Genomic DNA, 26,856 nt, shown 5'->3' on the forward strand with positions numbered 1-26,856 from the left:
TATTGCTGGTTTCTCGGATATAAAATTGTCATATTGTATTTAGATACACAAGATACAAACTATCTTTAATAATAAATCTAATAGAATGCAGCTTAAAATGAATATCTGCTATGGAGCTGTATACACTGAACTGCATTGCAACGAATTAACACATGACGCTAAATCACAAACAATGATCTAAAACGTCACAATTACGACTTGGAAACCTTAGTTCGGGATCAGAGTAAAACAAAACCAAAAGAAAAAAATGGGAGCATCCTTTGCCAAGCTCAACTGCTGTGGGAAAATACGCAATAACAAAATAGGCATTGTTCCAAGTTCGATCGAAATAATAAAAAGAATCGAAACTCGAACATCTCCAGAAATATTGCAGGAGTTACAGAGTGTTGGAATTATTTCTGTACGTTCAGGTGGTATGAGCTTTATTGTCGAGACATTAACAGAAAATGAGATGATAAAACCAAGGAGACTTCCAGCTATCTCTGTATCTAAAGTGTCACCAAGAAGACTCGCTGACAAATCCAGGGCTAGTACGTCAAAAGGTAATCTTTCGATTAAGAAAAAATAACTTGAAAGTTGAATTTGAGAACTATCGAGAACTATTGAGAACTTCGAAGCTGATATTGAGAAATGACTGGAAATGTGAATTTGGGAATTAACTGGAAGATTGAATTTGAGTTGTGAAGCATACTATGCATCACACATGCGGCTATGTTCATGAAGACACGAATAAGAAACATAGTTTGTAGATAATTATATAAAATCTACTGCATTTTTTATTCTTTTAATATATTACTGCTTTCTTATTCAGGATTTTAAAGGGAAACAGCAAATGTATATATTGCATTTATGTAGAAAACGAATTTTAAACAGCATCATGTTTTTTTTCTCTTTTAGAAATCGGTAGTATATATGATAATGCAGATAAGGAACTTATGGTCGAGATTCGACGCATGGAAACCTTGGCTGATAAAGGTAATTCTAAAACTGATTCGCAAAATCATTTTAATGTACACATCATAGTTAATTCGGTGACTTTAAAGATTGGTATCATTTTTATTAACATATGTTGTATTGAGGCCGAGTTATGGAAGCCAAATATATTCAAAATTAGATGGAGCACACAAACCAATTTGCTTTGCTCATTGTTGAAGGCCGTACGGTTATTTATAGTTGTTTTAAATTTCTGTGTCATTTGGTTTCTTGTGGTGAAATGTTGTCTCATTGGAAATCTTACCACATCTTCTTCTTTTTTAAATTGTTAGATAAAAACATACAACAAACAAACATATACAAATTCGAACAACAGCAACCCATACAATCGGTACAATCAAACGACTAGGGATTTAGCTGAATATACGGATTTGGAACTTTAACTGCTGTTTTGTTCGAATAGATAAATGTATGAAGCCTCTCTTTATCATGTTTATACAATACAATACAATATACAATTTTCTTTTGTTGTATTTAGGAAAAATGGCAAAAGAATCGGAAAGAAGAAGGCAGGCAGCAAAAGAAAGAAGGGATAATCGAAATAAATAAAACTCAGAAAAAACGAAAATAAATTAAAGACAGGAAATAGAGTAGAACTAGCTATCTCTCAGACTAAAAGAGAAAAGAGAAGAAAACCTGCCAAACCTATCGTTTCCATATAAACTTTACGATACAAAATAATTTAAAAAAAATTTAACGAATATTTTCCAATGTGAATACTTATTTATATTGTATTTCTTTAATTACAACGAATAAATTTATTTTTACTTTCAAACTTTAAACATGTCAAGTTTTTTTAATTTTGGAAATGGTTTGTGTTTGTTTTACGTTGAATATGATAATGGAGATGGGGAATTTTTCAAAAAGACACCAACCCGACCAAAGAGCAGAAAACAGTCGAAGGTCATCAATCATCTAAAACTACCCCTACCTCTAGCCAAAAGTAGAAAAAACAGACACACAGCAATACACGCACAGTAAAACTATACAATGTATTACATCAGGTAGCGTCCTACAATGTAAAGACGAAATCAACATTTGATTGGTTGAAACTATCCCGCTTGAGGTCGAAAAAAACTTCATATTCCCCTCTACACGTCGGGATTGCTTTGTGCGACGTTACCATACAACATTAACCGCTGGGCCTAGAAATAGTAGACAAACTAAGATGTACTCAAATAGTATTACAGTAATGCAACTTCATACACATTATCATTTTTCTATCATGGCACTACGGCTTCCTTCACGAATAAAAACTGTCCGCCACTAACTATCACAAAAGCGGTGATTAAAAGTTGTGTTAAAATACCAAAACCCAATCAAACTCATTGTTCTAATACAAGTAGGTCCTATCAAACTAACTCCAATTAACATTGAAAATTGTCATTCAAAGTCATTAGACCATGTCATAGGGGCCATTGCACCAAAACAGTCATCATACTGACATTTACTGATAGTAATGCAACTTGAAACACAATTGCATTGATTTATCACAGTCAAGTAGTGCCTATTAAACCAACGCAGAAAACTTAACATTGGAAATTTGTTCATTAATTCAAAGTTACTAGACCACGACTATGGATCACTATGGGGTACAGGGCATCAAAATAGTCGTTTAACTGATGTGTACTAATAGAAACTTCATATCAAATATTAATGATCTATTGCAATTAGTTCCTAACAAACTAATTCAACGGAAAACTTAACAATTGTTGATGCCACTATCCAGTCCTTGACAGAAAAGCAAAGTATCTTATACTATAAAAGTTAGATGTAAAAGAACTAATGCTTATTGTTTAGGCATTCGTCTCATCTCGGCCGATTCATAGAAGGAGAGTAGCGGATTCTACCGAGGATTGCCGATTGATTGTTTAGGTTGTTGAGACGTGAAATGTTACATTAAGTCCAAAGCAATCGGATGATTTAACATAATTAATATTACAAAGTAATTGCCCCTAAATTGTGAAGATTTCAGGTAAATCGAATATTACTTCATTCTGGTACATGATAAAGCTATTGTGACTTTTGCAAACGGGCTCAAACGATTCAAGATCTTGAAAAATATCTAACGGAAGTGACCTTATGCAAACATGAAGTAGACATTTTTGAACTTATTCAAAGCAAATATACTGAGCAACTATTTAAACTTAGAATCCGCATGTAAACCGGGAGTTGTTTATTATCTCCCTTATATGACAGAAACGTATACAGAAACCATTATTTTTGGAGGTAGTGGAAGTGAGTCATTTTATGAGACCAGAAATGAAATTAAGAGAAGAAGAAAATTATCTCCAATTTTATGGTGAAAGTACATAAAACCATATATGTTGTTAAACAGTGCAAAGAAATCTATCTGAGACTGGGAATGGCATTATCGAAACTGAAAAATAGCAAATCATCTCCCAAGTCAGAAGTATATATGTAAGTCATATATATTTTTTAATCAGTACGAAGAAAAAATGATTGGACGCCAATAGTAACTTTGTGAAACCGGAAGAACTGAGTTTTTTATATATCTGAAAATTAGATTAGGAGCAAATTTCTTTTCAAAATATTTTTACTATTTTTTTATAACATTATTCTGTTACACTTTCCACAGACAGGTTTGATTCCGCCTGAAGTCTCGATTCCAAGCCATGACAGTAGTCCGCTGGTTTTCGTTTATCTATCCGTCTGTCGAAATTGTTTTTCTTTTATGAAAATGTATTTGGAATAAATTAAAATGTTTATCTGTAGTATAACGTAAACGCTTCGTAATGTGACCAGTTATTGTATACATATTTGGTCTTAGTTAACTAGCTACAAAATGTATCCAAAATCAAAGATGTACAACATATTCTATCATAATTATTTGGTAGCTAATGGAATTAGTGTCTCTTCCATGCCGTCTTAAACATAAAAAAACAAATATTAAATATAAAACAACATTTCTAATGCTCAGGTTGGTTGTCATCGCGCAACACTGTTAATAACACCATATAGGAAAAACATAGAACTACTTTTGTCATAAGACACTGTCAAACATCCAAACATACTATCCACACTCATCTGTGTCCACACCTGTAGATCTTAGTTAAATATTTGTCTTATTGACAACAGGGTTATAATAAACTTATCATACAAATGTACATGTAGTTACACATTGTAGAATTTCTGTTTTTCTTTTCTTCTAGCTGACCAAAAGGCCTGAATAGCAATAAATCGCAAAATTCAAATAGTTCAAGTTCATTGAGACAATTCAAAAGTTAAAAAGGAATCTATTCAAGCCTTCCAAAAAATTGATAGTGTCATCACGATGCCTTACATGTTTTAGTTTCAAAACGTTTTATCGGTCTTCATCATTTTTACTACAATACAAAATAAGGATATCTCTATTGTAACAAACAAATAAATATTGTATGCAGAAATAAGAAAATTGCTTTCTAACACTAAATTTCCGAGTTACCTTTCTTATATCGAATTTTCTTATAGATCAAATATTAAAACGGAATAATGTAGACATTTTATCACAAAACTTGTTTTTTAATAAAACAAAATCGAATTCTGGAAAAAGTTATAGGTAAAATGATATCTTATTTAATTTGTATATGAGACACTATTAGAGTCGATTTTAAATGACAGAATGAAACATCATGAGAAAATCATCAACCTGATAGTCTAAAACTGTTAATAAACTGAAATAAAACATTTTACCCTGATTTCGAATTTGTCAGGAAAGGCAAACTATATGAATTTCAAACAGACCAATGGATGTAACTAAGACACGAGAAGCCACTTTGGTTTTGCTCACTTGACAGGACGTGTCTACATAAGCCCATTCCTGGTTTTCTATTACATCGTATTATTAACTTTGGACGTCTAGACATGCTGCTTGTGCTAGTCTCCAAAATTTCTGAAACTAAAAGCTTCATGCCCTTCATTTCTGGTAGTTACCCAGACACAATTTTGAAAGGGTCGCATTCATGGAGCATTATACCAAAGTTTGTTCCAAAATGAACAATTCTTTTCAAATGAGAAGATGTGTTTATTGTGGACGAAAGAACGCCAGATGCAGTAAATGCAATAGCTTACAAGACAAAAAAGGTCATGTATTTGACTTGATGTTCAACCATACAATAATGGCTTTCATAAAAGTCTTGACTCGTAATCTTATACCTTATACCAAAACCTACATCATTTAGACCCTGTACCCTACCCAATCTTTGACATGCAATCACGTTCTTCATTGGTGATTATAAAACAAGGTAAAATCAAAACTAGATTAAATGTACAAAGGCTCAATTTGTTATCTGACTATTTCATTCGAATAAAAAATGAAACACAAACGTATATCATTTATTTGCCTCTTTTTTTATGTAAATCTAATAAGATTTTGATTTATTGCCCTGTTTTTTCATCATGATTCGATTTAAAAAAAAAAATATTCAGCGCAAACTAAGGTTTACATCAGGTTTTGTTTAAATACTAGTCATAACGTTAGACCAAGTTCACTTGAAGCTTTCGAGTTAGCCCCTCTTACCCTGATTCGAACCCTAACTGAATCAGAGTTAAACTCGAGAAAACCTTGATGGCGTCAAACCATCAGATTTTTTCATTTTGTCATGCTTTGTCAGGACCTCATCCTAGAGATGCTTAGAGTTGTTCCGAATAGCAAACTCGAGTGAGTTCACGTGGTCCTCTTAAAACTCTGTAGTCGACTCGAGAGTTTCATGTGAACTTAGCCGTAAAGAAAAGATACAAGGCGAAGCTTTTTCCATATACATATTTATAAAATTGGATATACTATACTTAGGTAAATAAATGCCATATTGGTCTAATAGTTACAGAGTTTTTTTCAAAAATTGTATTTTCACGAAATCGATATTAGAATTTAAAACTTTGAACTTAAACATGGTCTGCTTAAAATTTTGAATGCATTTGCAAATATTTGAATATTTTAGGAAATTTAGTGCCGACTTTTGTCACGATTTTACGCAAAATTACTCTTTATTTTCTCACTTTTCAGTCTGGTCAGATTATTTTAATCAAATGTGCGCATATGTTTCATATGATAATTGAACACTTTTTCCTATTTATTATATTTTTTGAGTATCGTTACTTTTGTTGACTAGTATAACTCTAATAACGATTGAAACATTCCTCATTTATTGTCTCTGTTATCCAAGTTGTTCAGTGTACATTTCTTTTATCTATTATGTCGTATCGTATTGAAATATGAAAATCTTATCTGGTTAAAACTCAGTTTGATTTTGCACAATTGATGTGGCATTTTTTTTTATCATATTTTTGAGAACACATATTAAATACATTTGTTTTTCGTAATTGTGATCGGAATAACGACAAAAGAGGGACGAAAGATACCAGATGAAGAGTCTGCTCAAAGATAGAAAATAATCTGACAACGCCATGGCTAAAAATAAAAAGACAAACAGATAAATAATAGTACAGAAGACAGAACATAGAAAACTAAAGACCAAGCAACACGAACCCCACCGAAAACTTGGAGTGATCTCAGGTGCTCCGACAGAGTAAGATAAACTTACTTGATATTGTAATAAACTACACCGATGGCTGTATGTGGACATATTTGGTGATTGGAATAACGATAAACTTACGTGCTATAATTTTGTAATTAGCTACACTGATTCCTGTTAAACTTACGTGCTATTGTAATAAGCTACACCGATGCCTGTTAAACTTACGTGATATTGTAATAAACTACACCGATGGCTGTATGTGGATGATATTTGGTGATCGGAATAACGATAAACTTACGTGCTATTGTAATAAGCTACACCGATGGCTGTATGTGGACATATTTGGTACTGATTCTCTTCCCATGTCCTTCTCATTGTTGTCTTAATGTCTTCATTGTCAGCTACATATGATGCTACGATTATTTCTTTTATCTTAAAAAGATTAACCATTATTTATCAATTTTGAATGTAACATTCTACTCTATGCCTCGAATATGCTGTTTTCTTATAGATCCTTTTGGTCGTCTCATTCGCATGCATTGTTTTTCACCTTCAACTGTACACTAGCATGTCTAAAAACTTTTTCCACAAAAGCATTAAAAATTGAACATTTTTAAATCTTGTTTTTTACAAACGTTTCCAAATACAAAACAATTGGCTTGATTGTTGCAATTGAAATTGGATTTTATATATATGATTAATATGTCAAAATTACATGTGTTCGAAAATGGTCTTATTTGCCTTACTTGTCAGTGAAAAGAGAAAATATGCGTTATGTCTCTTCTTGGCACCTTGAAATAAAAGAATCTAAAAAAATTTTTTTTTTTTAAAGAATATGGCTTTTCGTTATGGTCATGTAGCTTCTTATTTTTTACGGGTATTTTGGGTTGGAGTATTCGTTAGTTTTATTTTGTTGCGAAGAAGGAAAAACTGTCCAATACCTTAACTTTCCGTACCAGAACATTACAAATAGTGCTGAACAATAAACTCAATCAACCATATCATTAAAACTATCGCTATATAGAATTGTTTTTTTTTTTAATGTTTTTTTAAATAATGAAATTGGGAAATAACTCAGACATTTTTATTTTATAGATAAATAAACAGAATTTGTTTCCTATTTAAATTACAATAAGAAAACAGTATGGTGATCAGCGTTTTCTTTAAATTCATTGAAGTGATTTAAAGAACTGTCTTCTCAAACTTTATTTCAAAAGTTTATCTCTAATCACATAATGCCTTTCCCGTATCATCGTTACAGAATGTTTTTCTTTCACTATCTGTAGCTTGATACAAAATATTTATTATTATAATGGTGTTTTTTTTCATAGCAAAATTAAACTGCGTTTTGTTAAATTATGAAAAAAAGTCTACAATTGTGTATCCCTACGTACTACAATAAAAAAACAAAAATCCAATTTTCAAATTTTATGCTTTTTCGTGCAATATAAAAGTCTTCAAAAAGGAAAAAGATTTTAGAAAAAGCTCAATAGTTTACTATAGTAACTAACAACACTGCTTCTATAGCTATTTAATTTGGCTTTTTCGTATTCTTAGCTTGATATTTTCTAAACGCAAATATTTATTAAAATTATTCAAGTTTTTAGTCATCCTTTTAAGGAAAATGAAAATTATTCCATCTTGCTACCTTAAAATCCATATTAATATTCATTGATTATAAAGACACCATATTTAAGAAGTTGCACAAACTAATCTTTTCTTTAAAAACAACTCGCATGATTTAATAATCCTCAATATTTGATGCAAAATAAAACCCTTCACGCATCTTCTCTTTAACCAAATGCAAATATCAACACGAAAACGAAGTCTTATTAGATATTGATGAATTAATTTCATACACTCTAATCTCATTACATTAAGTATAAAGGTTTTTACCTGATTTTTCAAGAAATTTGGGATCTCGACTTTACCATTGGATTCAAACTCGGTCATCAATTTACAAATCAGTTCACTGTCTCGTGTTATCAGGTACCACAACCTTTCCATATTATATGGAATCTGTAAGATAACGTAAGTATATTACCAATGGTCTTCGAATATAAGCGGATTTCAACAATGTTTAAAAAGTAAAATCACAAAAATACTGAACTTAGAGGAAAATCAATTCGGAAAGTCCATAAACACATGGCAAAATCAAAAAACAAAACGCATCAAAAACGAATGGACAAGAACTGTCATATTCCTGACTTGGTACAGGTATTTTCAAATGTAGAAAATGGTGGATTTAACCTAGTGTTATAGCGCTAACCCTCTCACTTTGATGACAGTCTCATAAACTTCCGTTATACTTACATTGATGCGTTAACTAAACAGATACAATAAATAGAATAGTACAAAAGACATTTTTACTAGACTTTCCTTTGTATTTCTGTCTTAACCACGATTAAATACAGGTGACACGGCGCATGGTTTACCAGAACGATTTCAGATATTCGTTAATTTTCAATTCGTTCAAACCACCTTGAACCTAGATGGCCAAACTTTCCATGCCTGGCATTTAACATGATATGAACACGGTATTTACGATAAAACCAAGACAAGAACATTTTACTTTGCGAGCATTTATGGAAATGACCTGTTTTTATTTCAAAAAGTTTCCCTTTGAAAGTAAGATGGCGATTACGGATTGTGATACCTGAAAAGAAGTATACAAAAAACAAGAATGCGTCCAAAGTACACGGATGCCCCACTCGCACTATCATTTTCCATGTTCAATGGATCGTGAAATTGGGTAAAAATCTAATTTGGTATAAAAATTAGTGAGATCATACCATAGGGAACATGTGTAATAAGTTTCAAGTTGATTGGACTTCAACTTCATCAAAAACTACCTTGACCAAAATATTTGACCTAAAACTCGTACGTTCATTTTCTATGTTTAGTGGACCGTGAAATTGGGGTCAAAAGTCTAACTTGGTTATAAAATTAGAAAGGTAATATCATAAGGAACATGTGTACACAGTTTCAAGTTGATTGGACTACAATTTCATCAAAAACTACCTTGAACAAAAACTTTTACCTGAAGCGGGACAGACGGACGAACAGACGAACGGAAGGGCGGACGCACAGACCAGAAAACATAATGCATCAAAACACGATTGATTGCATAATTTTAGCTAATTAGATGTTACAATATTTTCAAAGCTTCACGCATGGAAGTCGTCTGCATCTAACAGCTAATGTGTAACGAAAATTTGCAAACAAGCTTTCTTTAGCTAAATTTAGAGATAAATGAGGTCAAAATTTTAGAAATTTGATTTCAATTTCTGTTTCTTGGACATTACTATCCATACCGACCGTGCAAGGGCTGTATAGCCAGTCAAGGTCGTTAAAAACTGCCATTTGTTGTTACTATCCATTTGAAAACTAGACTCTTTTGTTTCAAAAGATAAACACATGTAGATTGTTGTAAAACGGTTTGTAATATCATCTTAACAATAAGCTGTATTAACTTCTACTAAAAATTCTTTAAAAATTAAATATTTTTTGTTGCATATGATGATTTAAGTAAAAGAACGTATTTTTTTGCTGCTATTTCTATATAATTTGAAAAACGTTAATCGTCAAAATGTTTAAACACAAATATACCAGTACTATATAGGAGCATTTCTTAAATACTCAGAGGCTACATAATTTAAACTACATATCAAAGATATTAACCTGTAGAATGTTAAAACACGAAAGTACCAGGATAGAAATGAAATATTTTTATGTATAGGCAAAATGTGAAAATGACGTTAAACACAAAAAAATATGAAATAGATATAGGAAGATGTGGTGTGAGTGCCAATGAGACAACTCTCCACAACGAAAGTTCACTTCGTAGCATACTGGATTAAAATATCTAAAATGAACTGAAAAGCACGAAATTCATAAAGCTTTAACTGAATTTTCTTGCGTTACATGTGGAGAAGAATTTTTTTTCTTGTCTTCATATAATCCTATTTCATACATAAAATCAAATGATATTTTTTTTGTAGAACTATCACAAACAAAAGGATTACTTTAACAAATATTCTTATATCCAATTGCTGTTTTCGAATTCTATGCTAAAAGGACGACTCCGCCGGCAGCTTCGCATATTTGCAATCTCATTATTTTTCTTATTAAAAAGATCAATGCATATTTTCTTAAAGAGATGAACTCCTTATCATTTTTAACAAGTGAGAAAATAGAAAAGATATATTTATAAATAAAAATGTCATTCCATTAAACAAAAAAAAAATATTTTGCATGTTCAAAAGGATTTCACATAAGGCATCGATATTATATATTTGTGTATTCCGGAATCCAAAATTTCCGTTTTTTTAATCGGATTTGTTTGAACTTGTAGATGCATTTTTTTTTATATATAATAAAGACAAATCATGATAAATTGCTCGGAGACGACATACCAATGAATTATCACACTTTTAAGGTTCTTTGTGTAACTATCGTAAGCTTTCTTTTTGTTTTTTGTAAGAATTCATTTTATTTATCATTAGTCTGAAATTTAAGGCCCATAAATCTCGTGTTTTTGTTAGATCATTAGGAATGTGTAATAGTGAAAACAAATTATTCTCTATTTTCTCATTATTATATCTGGTAGGAAATAGAAAGAGTGATTAATTAATCGAATGCGACCTTTTCAGAGTTCCTTTCTAATTAAGTTTATCTACATTATCATTAAAGGATGTACTTAGGTGAGGTTAGGTGAAAATTTATAAATTAAGAAGTTAAAATTGATACTTTAATCTGGCAGAGCATAAAAAAAGGATACAAATAAACTAAAAATATTGATAGATCACGGATCTCCTTTTCGCGATATTTGAGATGTAAAATATGGCGGGAAAAGACTGACTCGGACTTTTACCTTACATTTGCATTGGTATTATTGGGTCTCAAAACAGAAGAAAGAAAATTAAGAATCTTCTTAAATTTTGGAAAATGATCTTTCATGAGGTATTTAATCTTATTTGAAAAAATAAATGGGTGTTATGGGGAAAAATATTTTACATTGTGTTGAATGGAAAAACACCAAGGAGTCCGAACATTTGAACCAAATTGCAAAACCTCACCTAAGTACAGCGTTAAGGTATACAGTGAAAAATATATCTCGTTTTTTTACATTGGCATTTTCTTTATTTCTTAGCACTTTCTTCTATTTTTCTTTTCTTATCCTTATTAATGGCACACAATGCAATTACCAAAGAACTTGAAGTCTTCACCTTTTTAGTAATATAACCTACAACAGTCTCATCTTTAAAGCGAATCCAACCTTTTCAGAGTTACTTTTATCTAAGTTTGTCTACATTAGCATTTAAGGTATACAGTGAAAAATATATCTCGTTTATCTACATTATCATTTTCTTTATTTCTTAGCACTTTCTTCTATTTTTCTTTTCTTATCCTTATTAATGTCACACAATGCACCTACAACAGTCTCATCTTTAAATTTCAGTTACGTTCGTAATGGAACACGATTAATGGAACTCGAAGATTTTACGCCACTTTTAAATTTATGATAACGAATTTGAAAAATCGTGATCAATCTTTAAAATCATTATAACGAACAGATGACGATCAACTGGAGAATTGTATGCGTCTGAAAAGCATTCTAGATTTCATTAAAAACCTTTTTCATTACCTGAGACACATTTAATTACACATATGTACAATACAAGTCTGTGGCAAAATACATTTTCCAATAAGAAACAAGAATTTATTTTCTCAATCAGATACATATAAAGTGTTAAAGTTGGAATTTATGATGAAATCAGACATGAAAAGTGGGAAAATTCTGCTTTTTAGTTGCAGTAATTTTATGATAATGAGAATTCCTAGAAAAAAATATTTGAATCATTTTTTGTCAGATCGATCTGCTTGGTTCTTATAAATAGCTGTACTTAATTGTATAAAATATTAAATTTATTTGCAAGAGCTTGAGAAAAGGAGAGAAAATGGCACAGTCAATTTTGTATTTATAGTCGGAAGGTCGATTGCACGACAATACAATTACAGCGTCCCAATGTCACTAATGTCTACAAAGCAATACTCCAAATAAATTGTAATCGTTCTTTAAATTTTTTTCATGAATCAGTCTTACGATAAATGTATCCATGCTATCGCTAACAAGACTACATTGAAATAATTTTGACAACAAAGGGACACAATCCCGAATGAAATGGCCGGAACTCTTCTGAGACCTTGTTAAAATAAGTTTTACCATAAATTTCATAAAAAATCGATTTAAAAGTTGACGAAAAAGCTTACAATGAGATGTTCAGTATACAGAACACGTACATCATGTACAGTGTTTTCTCTTTTAATGTCATTTGTGTTTTCGCTTTTATCCATTTACTATTTTCTTGAATTACCGTTTGACCTGAAGGAACTTCAAACAAGTTTTCAGCTCATGGCTTCTATAAAGAAGCCATGCGATCATATGTTTAATATAGATTAAAGGAAACGAAAACAGACCAAAATATATAGAACAATCATTGACCGAAGAAAGAAATTAAAAAATGAAATTCAAAGAACAGTATAATGACACCAAATAAAATAAATCAGCCATGTTTGCGGATAAATAAGAAACAACGAGAGAACATTGTCGATAATTCTTCAGGTAAACTAAACTAATCATATTTATTTATACTTACAACTTATTATATTTATATAATGTATTAAAATTGGAAGGAATACGAAAAAGCAAAATACTTTATGATCCTGAATTAATCGTACAGCTGACTATTAAAAGACGGGTTGATGAAAAAAAGCAAGAACAAATTACATTACTTAAAAAGATACAGTTCTTATTTGTGTCAGATCTAAAACAATTACCTGTATATCCATAGCTGGAGCAAGTGTAGGAATAACAGTATCTGACATTGAATAATCACCTTTGGTTATCGCCCGGGCAACAATGTCATTCTGTGTAACAGCACAGACAAATTTGATTGGAACACCCATTAGTTTGGCTATAAACCCAGCTGCAAAAAAAGGTTCCATTCGCATTAATTAAGCGCAATAAAACGATAACTATGTTTTTTTAAACTATGCAAATGTCAAGTCAACGAGTATTTATCGAAATAATGAAAGGGAAATATTCCAGAAATGTACAAGTTGCAGGTGTTAAACAAATCAATGCATAGCATACGCGTACGTCTCTATCATATTATTTCGAATGATTGAAGATGAAAATTGGAAAATTCATAATGTTAAGGCTTTATGTGTAAATAAGACGTGATAGAGAAAATCAACGCGACCTTTTCCCTTGCTACAATTATATAACTAACTCTACAATACTCCTAATTCAACCCACTGGCTAGATCGGCTGTATCAAGGATTGTCACAGGAGATAAAACACGTTGTTGTTAAATGAATGTTGCTGATGTTTTGAAATTATTTTTTCTGTTGCAAAGGAAAATTACAACCGACTCCTGGAGCAAACGTTTTCATCACTGGCCTTTTATGTAAAAAAAAAATCGACAATTCTGCGATTATTTCTTTAGTTTTCAGAAAACATTGATTCAAAATCAGTCGCCTAGAACCACAACCCATTTATTTAGTAAATAAGGAATTCACAAAGTTAATGAAAGAGTCCTTGGCCTCGGAAATATTGGTTTTTCCATTATTAGTTCTGAGTTTTCAATTCTTTTCAATTCTTTTCAAACTGTACATAATTACCTATTTTTAATTAGAATGTACCCTAAAGACGTTTACTACAAAAACACATGTTTCGTTGACAGATAATGCGAATTGACTGTGTGATATGAATCATATGAATCATCAACTAGTCAGTATTGACTTTTGGTTTTGCTTTATAATTTCTTGCAGCCTGAACCGCCTTGAAACTTAAAATGTTATATAAATTACATTCAATTTTTTTGCATTATTATAAAAGTTAATATGAATTCTATTTGTTTTATCAATATGACACCATATTTGCTTTTATTGATAAAAAAACATTTTAGAATTAAAATTGTTTTATCTATTCATTGATAGCTTGTAGACGGCATAATTTGATATGATTGTGCTTACGAACGAACATGTTTGGTTTATAGAGGTTTTCAGTTTATACAGGATTCTGTTTAGGCAGGTTTCACTGTATCCGACAACTTACATGTTATGTTTCCACATGCTCCAGTTGGCACTATTATTTCAACCTCTCCGTCACAACGTGGACACATCTGCAATGATTATAAACGTGATAAAATTACTGTAAAATTATGCAAGAAATAAAACACGAATTAAGTTATATCCTAACGAGTAATGGTCTTTGTTTGATGCTCTCTGGTACGTTACATATAATATGGTACTCTATGTCAGAGAACCTGACGACGTTACAATATTACGGTCTGTTAAAGTGCTTCGGATGCATTTTTAAAGAGAACAGAAATTTTCCCCAGATTTAATTTCAAACTCGGGTCAAGACTTACAACTGCAACAATTATAAATGTCAAACAATTTTGGATATTCCAGAAATTTCTAGGTCACTTGGTTTTTGGCAGAGAATCTCTCATTGGCTATCAAACACAAGTGCTATCAAACCACAACTGCTTAATTTTACAAAATAATGACATTTCTTTTTGGAGCAATTTTTATAATTTCACTGCTGGAAGTAACCAAAGGGGACTTATTTTAAATAAATCTTATACAGAGTTTATTTCTAGATTTCAGTTACACACTAGAAACAATATGCAAGAATTTTTGAGAAGAGAAACTATTTTTGATCCTCTATATCAATTGTCTCTTTCTAGACGCTAGTGCTCCTTTCGTCACTTCGTACATATTGTTATTCCAAAATGTGTTCTCTATGCCAGTGTCAGTAGTTGCGTTTTTGGTTTCAATGAATGTAATTTATGTAAAACAAAGCTTATATAGAGGAATTTTGTAGATTGTGTACCATGGTTGATTGGAGGCAATGACACATGTCATATTTTTATATTTAAAGAGTGACGAAAGATACCAGATTCATAAATCGAAAATAAACTGACAACGCAATGGTTAAAAAAGAAAAGGATAAACAGACAAACGATAGAACATATGACACAACATGGAGAACTAAAGAATAAGCAACATGAACGCCACCAAAATCAAGGGATGATCTCGGGTGCTCCGGAAGGGTACGCAGATCCTGCTCCACACGTATCACCCGTCGTGGTGCTCATGTTTAAAGAAATCTGGTAATTATACTAACTTACCTGTAAATAGCCAAAGATATAATGAACTATTTGTACCATTATTCTGGACCAATTTATTGAATTGATAGACGATAAATTGTGCTTTTTTGTAAAAGCAACGTCTTTGAAGATTTCTTTGATTGGAATATCAAGATCATCTGATGTGCCTTCCACTTAAAACAAAGGAAACATTATGTACTATATGTGTGTGTGTCATATATTTTTTCAATGTTCATGAATGAATTTAAACGAGAAAACAATTTAATAAGTGAAAAAAGAAAAGCGAATGTTCGTATTGTTCAGTGTTTCCTTCAAATGGAGAATTTCATGTGAAATTTCGGAGCTAAGCAATATGAATAAAAGCAGCTATTTTACATTTGGTTAAGTCGGTTCCTTTTATTGCTTGCTAAGCGCTATTGGTTTTGCCAATGGTTGAAAACAACATTTAGTGACATACAGTTGCTAACATCTACATCCTTTGGTCCCTGCTGGATTAGTGTCTCATTGACTTCATACCGCATTGGTACCTGCTGGATTGGTGTCTCATTGACCTCAAACCGTACCGCCATTAACTTCGATGAATCAAAAACCTGTTTCAGTACGATAAAACCAAAAAGAATATTTAAGTTTCCTTAACAGAGAAAGCAATAATTTTTTTTCAAAATAAAATACATATCATTCAAGGATAGAAAACCAATCGAAAATCATACTAATCTATCAAAGCGTTGAACTTCAGTATAAAATTTAATTTTTATTCATTACAATAAAAAAGAAAGTATATGTAACTATGTCAGTTATAATTGTTTGAGTAATACATCTAGTTACCAAATGGACAGCACCAACAAGTTATTGTAGCAATAATAAAATTATCTAATTTACCTCTATATACATGTACATTTTTTTCAACAGCTGTAATCATTTGTTGTTCCTGGACCTTGGAACATCGACCTTTTGGTAGGAGTACAATGATGTCAACGTATTCGAACCCTTTAACGGCTTCTATTGCTGCACTACCGGTGTCACCGGAGGTTCCTAAAATGTAGGATTATAAACTCCAGACAATGACAATCAATTTCCTTAAAATAGGTCTATTGACTGATACATTACATCGATAAGGCAATACTTATTATACTCAGGTCTCGAAACTACAGCATATCAATCCATCATTCTTACTATTTATATTCCCTTATACAAAGTCTAACAGCATTTAAGCATTAATGTTTTATGTACAGGATTTCAACTTAAATAAATCATTCCATTAAAAAAACACCTAAAAGCTTGAAATCGTTCATGATGTAAGCCAAATTCATTGCATATGATTTTTTTAAAGTACATTGCTTTTTTTTAGAAGTAATAATTTTTTGGAATACTTGTTAACTTTATTAGCAATTTCATAAAAAGTATAACATTCCATATGTTAAAAATTCTGAGGGTTTTTTCTTTCATTCATTATTTGGGCATAAAGTGCTGTGTTTTTACATTAATATTGGATGCTTCAATAAGCAGCCCTTTCATCAAACGTTGATTGAACACATTACCATATGGCAGACGTAATGATTATAATTTCCAAAGAGCATTTTAAAGAAGACGATGTATTGAATATCACCTACATATGGGTAAACTTCCGAACTGACATGATTTACTAGTATAACAAACCTATCTTGTATTATCTGTCTATAAATTAAGAAGTTTGTTAGGTTTCAACTCACTCGTGCAAAGTTGAGATGAGATGGATTTTGAATACTTTTTGGTAAGGTCTTCGACTACTATGGAGTTATTTTTGAAGAAGCAATGTTTGGTTAGGTAAAACGGGATATAATGGATATCGCTTTAGTACCGGACTCCATGTGAGATTGAATTTTAATTTATGTTGATCATAATTGACTCTTTTTATAGACTATTAAACTTGTACCAGAAATTCGTACAAAATGAAGAACTGTAAAATTCTTTATATCATTAAAAAAACTACCTTTACATTTTATATCTTTCACACATATTTCCCAAATGTCTATAATGATGCAAATATTTGATTTATTATAGTATTAATGTGTAGGTCTAGATCTGTCGTCAATAATTGTTTGGGTAAAAGAAACAATGGATATGGTGTATAAATTCATGACACAACATTTCTGCATACACTTGACAAAGCCCAAAGCAAAGGAACAGCAGTTTTATTGCTGTTCTTCATCCCAAAGTCACAGTGGTGCTTTCAACGGTCTCAACGCAATGCAAGTTCAAGACGGAATATTTGCTGTATGTCTTTAACCATACGGGACTATGTTAGGGTTTTTGACTGCATGATTAAATGATAACAAGGGCATTTTGAGGCTGATTATTTTATCATAATGTTTTATTTCTAATGAATAATTGGTTGCGTTATTTCATTGGTGTGATAATTTTATAACTGAAGAAAAAGGTTTAATGACTACCAACGCACACCAATGAGTTATTACATGAATACAGGCACACACCCCTAAACAGAACTCGATAAATCTACATCTGTGTAAAGTAGTTTGGGCGATAAGGATCAATTATGGTCCAAACATTTAAACATACCATGAAGGTAGAAAGCACAGGTACAGAACAACTTATATATTAACATGTTCGTTATGATTCCGATATACTCAGTATACATTTCTTTTAAAGTTGTATTTGTTGTGAGCTCCATGTTAACCGGATCAAGGTATGTCCAACAATGAAGCAAAACAGGCAAAAAAATATTTTAAATCTGATTCCTTCGTTTAAATGTTTAGTTATAGTTTGATTCTTCAAGACATCTTTACAAATATTGTTGCATAATAATTTATGTTAAAGCCCTCTAGCACCTTGGTAAGATGATCTTAAAATGGTTGTTAAATGTTAGGACGAAAAAGGCCCATCAATGCCCCTTATCCTTTGAAGTTGCAGTGGATTGATTTACTTGATGTCTTGGAAAGTGTTACCAGGACCAAATGCAGATAAGAGTTTGCTTTTGTTTTTTCCCCTTTAGTTCTGGAAATAGGGGCACCAAAAACGGTTGAAATTCAACATTGATATCTGCGAGTGCTCTCACATCATTACCTAGTGTCTTTTTGTTGTTGGGATATACAAGTACCCTGCCACGTCCACTCTGTGTTTTTGTTAGATGTATTTCTATTTGTATTCATCTGATGAGTGAAGCCTTTTTCAACTTATTAATATAGTTCGTTCTTATATTGTACTGTTACACCACAGTCCCAGGTCAGGAGAGGGTTGGGATCCCGCTAACATGTTTAATACCCCGACACATTCTGTATGTTTGTGCCTGTTCAAAGTCAGGCGCCTGCAATTCAGTGAGTGTCGTCTGTTGACGTGTTACATATTTTGTTTTGTTCATATTTGTATTTAAGTCTTTAATTGATAAGTAATTCATGGCATTAATATTTCAGGTCGAGGTTGAAAGTTGTTGATCTTATAAAAAAAAAAATGATTAAATCAGTTTCAACAAATTACAATATCAAAAGAAATGACACTGTCTGTGAAGCTTAATGCAAAATAACTGTCATGCTGGTTCTAGAGATCTAGAGGATTTAATAGCTTTTTTCCAATTAGAGCTTATTTTAATCGTCGGACTTCCACTGCTTGCAGCCCAGAAAAGATATAATGTATTCATAATATATATTCATATACTACTTGTATACTTCGTTCAAGATTCTACCTTGACTAGAGGTATTAGGGTGGTGGTGGTGGTGGGGGGGGGGGGGGGGGTGTAGACATCACGGTCGAAACATGTTTAACCCTACCACATTTTTTGCGTCTGCCCCAAGTCAGGAGCCTCTGGCCTTTGTTAGTCTTGTTTGTGTGTATGTTTTAGTTCATTTATATGTTTTTGAGTTTAGTGATGCGTCCATTTGCACTGAACTTGGGCCCTATGTTCTTTTATGCCATGTATGCATGTGATTTCAATTCCTCTCCATTTGGAAGTTTGTTCTGTGACCTATTTGTTTCTTTTCGGTTTCGGATATAGTTGATATTAAAGCAGAACAAAAGTGCTAAAAATCAATGAATGAATATGTATACATTAATTCCAATTTACATAACAAATTAATCTCACCAACAACAATTGTCAAGTGCTTCTTCTGTTTCGACAGAAAATATTCCAAAAACTGTCCTACACACGAGAGCGCTAAGTCTTTAAAAGCCCAAGTTGTACCATGAAACAGTTCCATTATATTCAGACCATTTTTAAGACGTTGTATTGGGGCTATCTCTTGGTGAGTAAACTTTGCAAATGCTTTGTCTAAAAGATCTGGAATTACAAAAATAAAACAATAAACTATATTGAAATCAAAAATGTAATAAACAGCTGCGCCATGAGCGCAAGATACGCCCGACATCTTATGTGGAAGTTATATGCAATAATCATAAATAGTTTCAGAGAAAATTTTAAGTATAGTTTTTGCGACACGGCGGAAAACACCCACCCTGTTGGTTTTTTTTTACAAAAAACTAAATATAAAATTTTGAATCAAACCAAAAAGTATACAGATCTTAAGATTAATATAACAAAGAAGTGTGTAAAGTTTTAAGCAATAATCATAAATTATTCTTGAGATACGGCGCGACATGTAAAAAAAACCTCCCCTGTTTAACAAAATACTCAATAACTCAAAAATAAAATTTTGAATCATCACCAAAAAGTATTCACATCTTTAAATCAATATAACAAAGAAGTGTGTAAAGTTTTAAGCAATAATCATAAAATATTATAGAGATACGGCACAACATGTAAAAAAACACCTCCCCCTTTTTTTTTTACAAAATACTCAATCACTCAAAAATGAAATTTTGAATCATCATCAAAAAGTATACAGATCTTAAGATTAATATAACAAAGACATGTGTAAAGTTTGTAGCAATAATCATAAATCGATTTTAAGATATGGCGCGACATGTAAAAAAAACCCTTCCCCTTTTTTACAAAATACTAAATAACTCAAAAATGAAATTTTTAATTATCACCAAAAAGTATATGAAGATATTATATAACTAAGAAGTGTTTAAAGTTTTAAGCCATATTCAAGAATCGTTTTTGAGATACAGTGCGACATGTGAAAAAAACACCCCCCTGTTTTAGTTACAAAGTGCCGTAAATCAAAAAGTTCAAATCTAATTTTCACCAAAAAGTATACAGATCAATTGACCATCATAAGAAACAACTATATTAAGTTTCATGAAATTTGGATAAGTCGTTCTCAAGTTACGGTGCGACATGTTTACGCCGGACAAACAGACGGACAGACATACGGACGTACAGACAGACGGACGGACGGACACCGGACATGTGTATACCATAATACGTCCCGTCAAAATTTTGACGGGCGAATAAAAACCATGTTTATCATTCACAAACATAACCAACGTCTTAATTAAGGTCATCAAGGCAAATTGTAATAGTGTAAAATGCCTAAGAGCAACAATCTACGGATAAAAGTCAGGTTAAAAACAAAGTTTCAAATATGGATACAAGAAATGAGTTTGAACATTTAGCTCTATGACGTTAGGTAAAAGTCTCTTGTCGAGTTTCCAATCATGACACGTTTAGAAAGCCTAGTACTAATAAAACTTATTTGCTAGTTCTACAAATTAATTTCAAGTCATGCAGTTAACAGTATTTCTCTCTGTGATGATTTACTGATTTCTAATACAACAGGAAATGAGTTTGTGTCTCTCACAAAAGAAGTCATATTTTTAATAGACATGTCGTTAAAAGGTACAATAGAATGGCCATTAGAGGTTGCAATGTGTTCTGCATTGTGAAGCAGACGTGAAATCTAGCCATCTTTGATGACAATCTCTCTATAAACGCTAGGATATGTACGTCAACAAACTACAGACGTGTAGGAATATATCTATATTTAGGATACGACCTGATAGCACTAGTGCTAAAGTATTGGACATACCTTACATTAAAACTAACGACACGTTCATTTCAGAAAATAAAGCGATACCGGGCAGTATTTCAAGTATATTTTACTTTTTTATCTTGATCAAACACAAAAAGTATTTTGTTAAGTAAGAACATTGAGTGGTTTGATTATACTGATGCTAAATTTGACCTCTTATTTATCATCTTGCGGTAGAAATACAAAATGCATTTTATTTCCATATGAATGTAAAAACGAAAAATATATAATTATTTGAAGATTTAAAAAAAAGGTGAAATGCACCATTAAAAATTATTTGATGAAATTTAACTCCCAGTTTGTCATTTAAAATTTGTTTTTAACTAAACTGATATATCGTGGCAGACATATAATAGTGTTTTTCTCGTTCATTTTGAAAACATGTAAATGTCTAGCATATCGAATCATTTTTAATCAACAAGGGTCTCAAAGATTGTAGTATGTCATTATACTTTTAGAATAACTGCATAAGTACAAATAATACTTCCTGACCAGGCACAGTTCACTCATTTAAACAAAATTGATCCCATTATTTTTCTACTATTGTTGTTATTTTCACTATCGATGTTAGCCATGTTAAATAGTGGCTTGTGTGGTCATCTCAAATATTTACAAAAAAAGATTTCCATTTAAACTGTTTTATATCTGTAGCGACCATTTAATACCAACAGTCACCTATCAAAATTATTTAAAAGTATAATACTTATTTCATATATTGGTTGCAATTGGTCTTTTACAAGAAGTGCATAGAACTACCCACCTGGGTTCCCCAAATTTTGATCGGAGTGCTAGTAGCTCAATCTGAAGTTTTCTGCACCCCTTATATGTTTTTGGCAAAATAACCAATATTCATCTATGTTGTGGGGTCGATGAATGTCCGCACTGAGGCATGATAATGAGAGGACCGCTGGACCGACTGGATAACACTATTATTGAATGGTAGTGACCCAAAAAATAAGTCAAATTAGATTATCGCCGATTTCGTTCAAGTGCTCTCGCTTTAATATTACTTTTTTTGGCGAATAATATAAGAATCGCTTAACAAATAGATGGGAATTTAATGGAGCAAAAATATTCTAACCGAAGATGTTCGTAAGTTATAAATGATGATACAAGATAAGATCATATCAGCTAATGCACATCGCGTGTATCCTGAAGCATACACAAATTACAATGTTTTATATAATATAATCTTATTTTTCAAATTTTTATACTTCGGCATTGAATATTTTTACAAACTTTTCTTAAATTTTCCGTTGATAATTTTAGAAATTAAGAAACTAAGGTTCTAACTCCCTCTGACAAACTTAAGTGTAATTTGTTCCTTATAGATTCTTTTTCGGTCTAATAGCTCCTCACGTGTTCAAGGGTTTGTTCATCTTTGGCTTTCAGTGTTGGCTTTTAGCTTTACCGATGAATGTAAATAGATAGAGGAAGATGTGGTATGAGTGGCAATGAGACAACTCTCCATCCAATTAACAATATATATAAGTAAACCAGTATAGGTCAAGGTACGGCCTTCAACACGGAGCCTTGGCTCACACCGAACAGCAAGCTATAAAGGGTCCCAAAAAATAGTAATGTAAAACCATTCAAACGGGAAAACCAACGGTCTAATCTATATAAAAAAAGAGAAACGAGAAACATGTACATACATACACATAACTACTGAAAATCAGATTCCTGACTAAGGACAGGTGCATTAGAGCGCTGCAGACGCATCAATAAGAAAGTTCCATGCAAATATGTTTTTTTCTTCTTTTCATTTTGTCTTTGTAGATCTGCTCAGTTACATACAGTTATTCGCATATTTTGTATTATTGAAAAAGTTAGACCCCATGCTATAAGAGTAAATGAAATTCACGAAGCATGCATATAACAAAATCATAAAACCTTTACAAGATGGAAGCAACTTAGTTTTATCATTGTGCTTCCTCCTAAAAAAGGCTTTACGAGATCAAGTACCGCTTTTGTCGATAATCGTATAAATTAAATAATCGTCAGCTCAGTAGTTAGTATTTCTGTACTGACATGATTTTTAACAAAATTTACTAAAGTTGTCCGTTTATAAATTATTCAGAAACTAAGGTTTCAACTCACTCAGGCAAAATTGGCTGTAGATGAATTTGGCTATTTATTTTAGGTATTTTTGACATACAACTCTTCAACGGTTTCGGTACTTATACTTCTTCAAATTTCAAATGTTTGACTTTGAGCGTTCCTGATGAAGGTTAACTCTGAAAAGCGCTTCGGACGCAAGAAATTATTAAACGTGTTGTTTTCAATTTTTGTAAATAGAATTTAGGGGCACTAATTAGTAACTTTGAACTTTCAATCAAGTATAAGAACAAACTTGTAGTAAATATAGGCTACTTTTGAACTTTTAATTATTGAATCAATTATAAGAACAAACGTTTTTAAAAGAGTTTCGGTGGAAAACAATACTATGTGTTTATGTCGTCGCCACGAGGAAGGACTTAGATCATGAAAGCTTATGATTTTATAAAGAATGTACCGGTGTGTCCGATGCAGGTCAAACACTAATTTTTAAGGATAGAACTATAAAACAATAATAGATAATAGTAGTTTGGGCATCAGTGTCGGTTGATGGTCAATTCGTGTCCATTCGTTTGATGTGTTTTAGCTTTCCAATTTCCATTAGATAAGGGACTTTCCGTTTTGAAATTTCCTTGGATTTCGTTAATTTTTTTTTCTGAAAAACTCATTTTCTTTAACTCATTTTCTGAATTTGAGTAAATCAATTTTGTCGTGACATATATATCAATGAATCAACAGAAATACATTTTTATATTTCAGAATTGTTATTATTTTTAGTTAAGAAGAAAATTACAATGATAAATGTATACAGAAACTACTTTATACTTTCTTATATAAGCCCAGCAACACTAAACACTATTTGATTATAAGTTAACAAATAATGATATGACTGTCCTTTGCTTAATATCATGAAAAAAATATCATGCATATTTAAAGATGAGAACAAATCAAACACAAAAATCGGTGCAGTCACTTCAATTCATTTCCGAAATTTTCGGTTTAAAGAAGAAGTCATAATTCTTGTCACTGAGAACACAATACTTATATATCCCTTGCTTTAAGTATATTTTAAATGAATCAATTTCAATCAAAATATCATGTAACAGTTTTCTATGCTTTTTGATTTTTTGCTTGGTTAGAACTGATTTTGGTGGTATCTAATTGACGTGGCTCTGTACTTAAACATCCCGTCATTGTATTATTGTTCTATGGAAAATTTGTGTATTCTTGCCATTTAGTCTTGCCAAAGTGTTTTGTCTATAAGCCTTTTTGTGTTTCTTCGATACATGTGACGTGGCTCTGTACTAACACATTCCATTATTGTGCCATGTCAATATTGTTTGATAAGATATTTGTTTGTTTTATAGTGGTCAAGATAATAACATAATGTAGACAGTTGTACCCCTATTTTTGTCATCTTTACCTATTATGATTGTTTGTTTTGTTCACACACTGTTGTAAATATAATGGAATTTACAGCGACTGTCACACAAGTGAGGGGGTTAACTAGCTATAAAACCTGGTTCAATCAACAATTTTCTGTATAAGAAAATGCCTGTACCATATCAGGAATATGATTGTTGATATCCGTTCGATTGATGTTTTTTGCTTTTGATTTTTCCATTTGATTAGGGACTTTCCGTATTGAATTTTCCTCGGGGTTTAGTATTTTTGTGATTTTACTTTTTAGCTTATATGTTACTTCATTAAAGCTCTTCTTGACCTTATAATTGCACCTGAGTTCACTCTTAAAAAATAATACAAAAATTACCATTTAAATCTGATGCTGGTATTTCAAGTTCGTCAACAAACATAGGCACTATTTTCTTTGCTAAATCAATGTATGACAATGATGCCCATGACCTGAGCGTTTCCATATCTAAAACGGGTATACTTTCAGGAACTAATATTCCTCCATCAGCAGCATAACCTGTATACAGAGCATCTTGGAAACTTAATCCACAATTTCCTCCTCTAGTACTTTTATATTTCATTTTATCTTTCAATTTTAAAATTAGATCTAAAAAAAAGAAAATAGTTATTATATAAAACATTTATCCCCAAAACAGTGTCATAGATTTTAACGAACGTAATTAATGCATCACTGGTTAATTACTATGTCGGGGATTTCGATACCATAAATTACTAAAAACTTTTACTAAATTATTTCATAGATACACAAAGATTTGATTATAAGTTATATGGTTCGCTACTGACCCCATACGGATCCATAGAGGGTTAGTAAAATCCATAGGGGGTGAGGCCGGAGGCCGAGTCCCCTATGAATTTTATTCACCCTCTATGGATCCGTAGGGGGTCGGTAGTTAACCGTATAACGAATTTATCGGACGTTGGACTTTTTCTGCGGCGTTTTGTTGAGAAATAAACAATGAAACACAACAACTTTAATAGATGACGTCGCCATTAACGCGTCATGAACCCCATATGAAACTTACTAACCCCATACGGTCTCATAGGGGGTCACCACGTGACGGTGTTTAACCAATCACAACGTGATAATTCATCTGTGGTCCGATAATATTAAATATAGCTGTACCTGTAGAAAACTTATTAAAAATGGTATTTCATATCCTAAATTTTACGGTAATATTGTACTTAAAGCGCGGAAATCGCTATGTGATCCGTGTACACTCATCGAACCCTTACAGCTAATTTCTTATACATGTAAAGCAAAACTCTGGTTGGCTAGCTTGCTTTGTTTGTTAAATTGTTTATAAAAGCTTTGTAAATAATATTGACATCTTTAAACAATATATATAGGCAAAGTTTAACCTGTATATATAATATTTGAATTTAATTGGGTGTTATTCTAATGATTGTACACTATAAAAACAAACATGGCAAGCAAGCTAACTAAAGTCTTGCTCTACAGGCTTTAGGAAATTAGCTGTAAATAAACTTATAAGTAAGTGTTATCGTACCAATATTGTGATTAACTCTCTGAATATAGTTTAATTGGCACTGATATCGATTTTGTCATTAGCAAATTAAAACATAACTAAATTGCATTTTCATTTCAAGCGGGATGCACAGAGACACACACACGTTGATTTTAATCAAAATAATTCGCTCTACACTATCCTAGAGCTGTCGCTACATTTATTTTTGGTATGCAAAAGTCATGTCTTCTCTTGACTGTTCATGACGTTAAAATACTAAATCCCTGGGATGTATTTTTAGTTGATATTAGTCTCAGATGCA

The 26,856-nt window shown here is 31.8% G+C and overlaps 2 protein-coding genes across 2 annotated transcripts in view; one reads left to right on the forward strand and one right to left on the reverse strand.

Annotated features, from left to right (window-relative positions):
• LOC134715397 (threonine synthase-like 2) overlaps positions 1-26,856 on the reverse strand; it is a 35,151-nt gene that overhangs the window by 4,273 nt on the left and 4,022 nt on the right. The window contains exons 2-9 of the mRNA XM_063577549.1: positions 25,406-25,654; positions 19,725-19,919; positions 16,532-16,684; positions 15,674-15,825; positions 14,593-14,659; positions 13,311-13,459; positions 8,367-8,489; positions 6,769-6,902 (exon numbers count right to left, since the gene is read on the reverse strand). Of these exons, the coding sequence (XP_063433619.1) occupies positions 6,769-6,902; positions 8,367-8,489; positions 13,311-13,459; positions 14,593-14,659; positions 15,674-15,825; positions 16,532-16,684; positions 19,725-19,919; positions 25,406-25,628 (1,196 nt within the window). The 5' untranslated portion in view covers positions 25,629-25,654. The remainder of the gene's footprint in view (positions 1-6,768; positions 6,903-8,366; positions 8,490-13,310; positions 13,460-14,592; positions 14,660-15,673; positions 15,826-16,531; positions 16,685-19,724; positions 19,920-25,405; positions 25,655-26,856) is intronic.
• On the forward strand, positions 184-1,706 carry LOC134715398 (uncharacterized). The gene is made up of 3 exons (XM_063577550.1): positions 184-542; positions 898-975; positions 1,472-1,706. The coding sequence occupies exons 1-3, from the start codon at positions 248-250 to the stop codon at positions 1,540-1,542; spliced, it is 444 nt and encodes a 147-aa protein (XP_063433620.1). The 5' UTR covers positions 184-247; the 3' UTR covers positions 1,543-1,706.

Source organism: Mytilus trossulus, chromosome 4 (genome assembly GCF_036588685.1).
Source record: "Mytilus trossulus isolate FHL-02 chromosome 4, PNRI_Mtr1.1.1.hap1, whole genome shotgun sequence".
Taxonomy (NCBI): domain Eukaryota; kingdom Metazoa; phylum Mollusca; class Bivalvia; order Mytilida; family Mytilidae; genus Mytilus; species Mytilus trossulus.

Bases quoted from the DNA above. Each gene is read 5' to 3' on its own strand.
- LOC134715398 (XM_063577550.1), top strand. From the start codon at position 248: ATGGGAGCATCCTTTGCCAAGCTCAACTGCTGTGGGAAAATACGCAAT. The intron at 543-897 runs GTAATCTTTCGA...TTTCTCTTTTAG, and splicing joins CAGGGCTAGTACGTCAAAAG to AAATCGGTAGTATATATGAT. The intron at 976-1,471 runs GTAATTCTAAAA...TGTTGTATTTAG, and splicing joins GGAAACCTTGGCTGATAAAG to GAAAAATGGCAAAAGAATCG.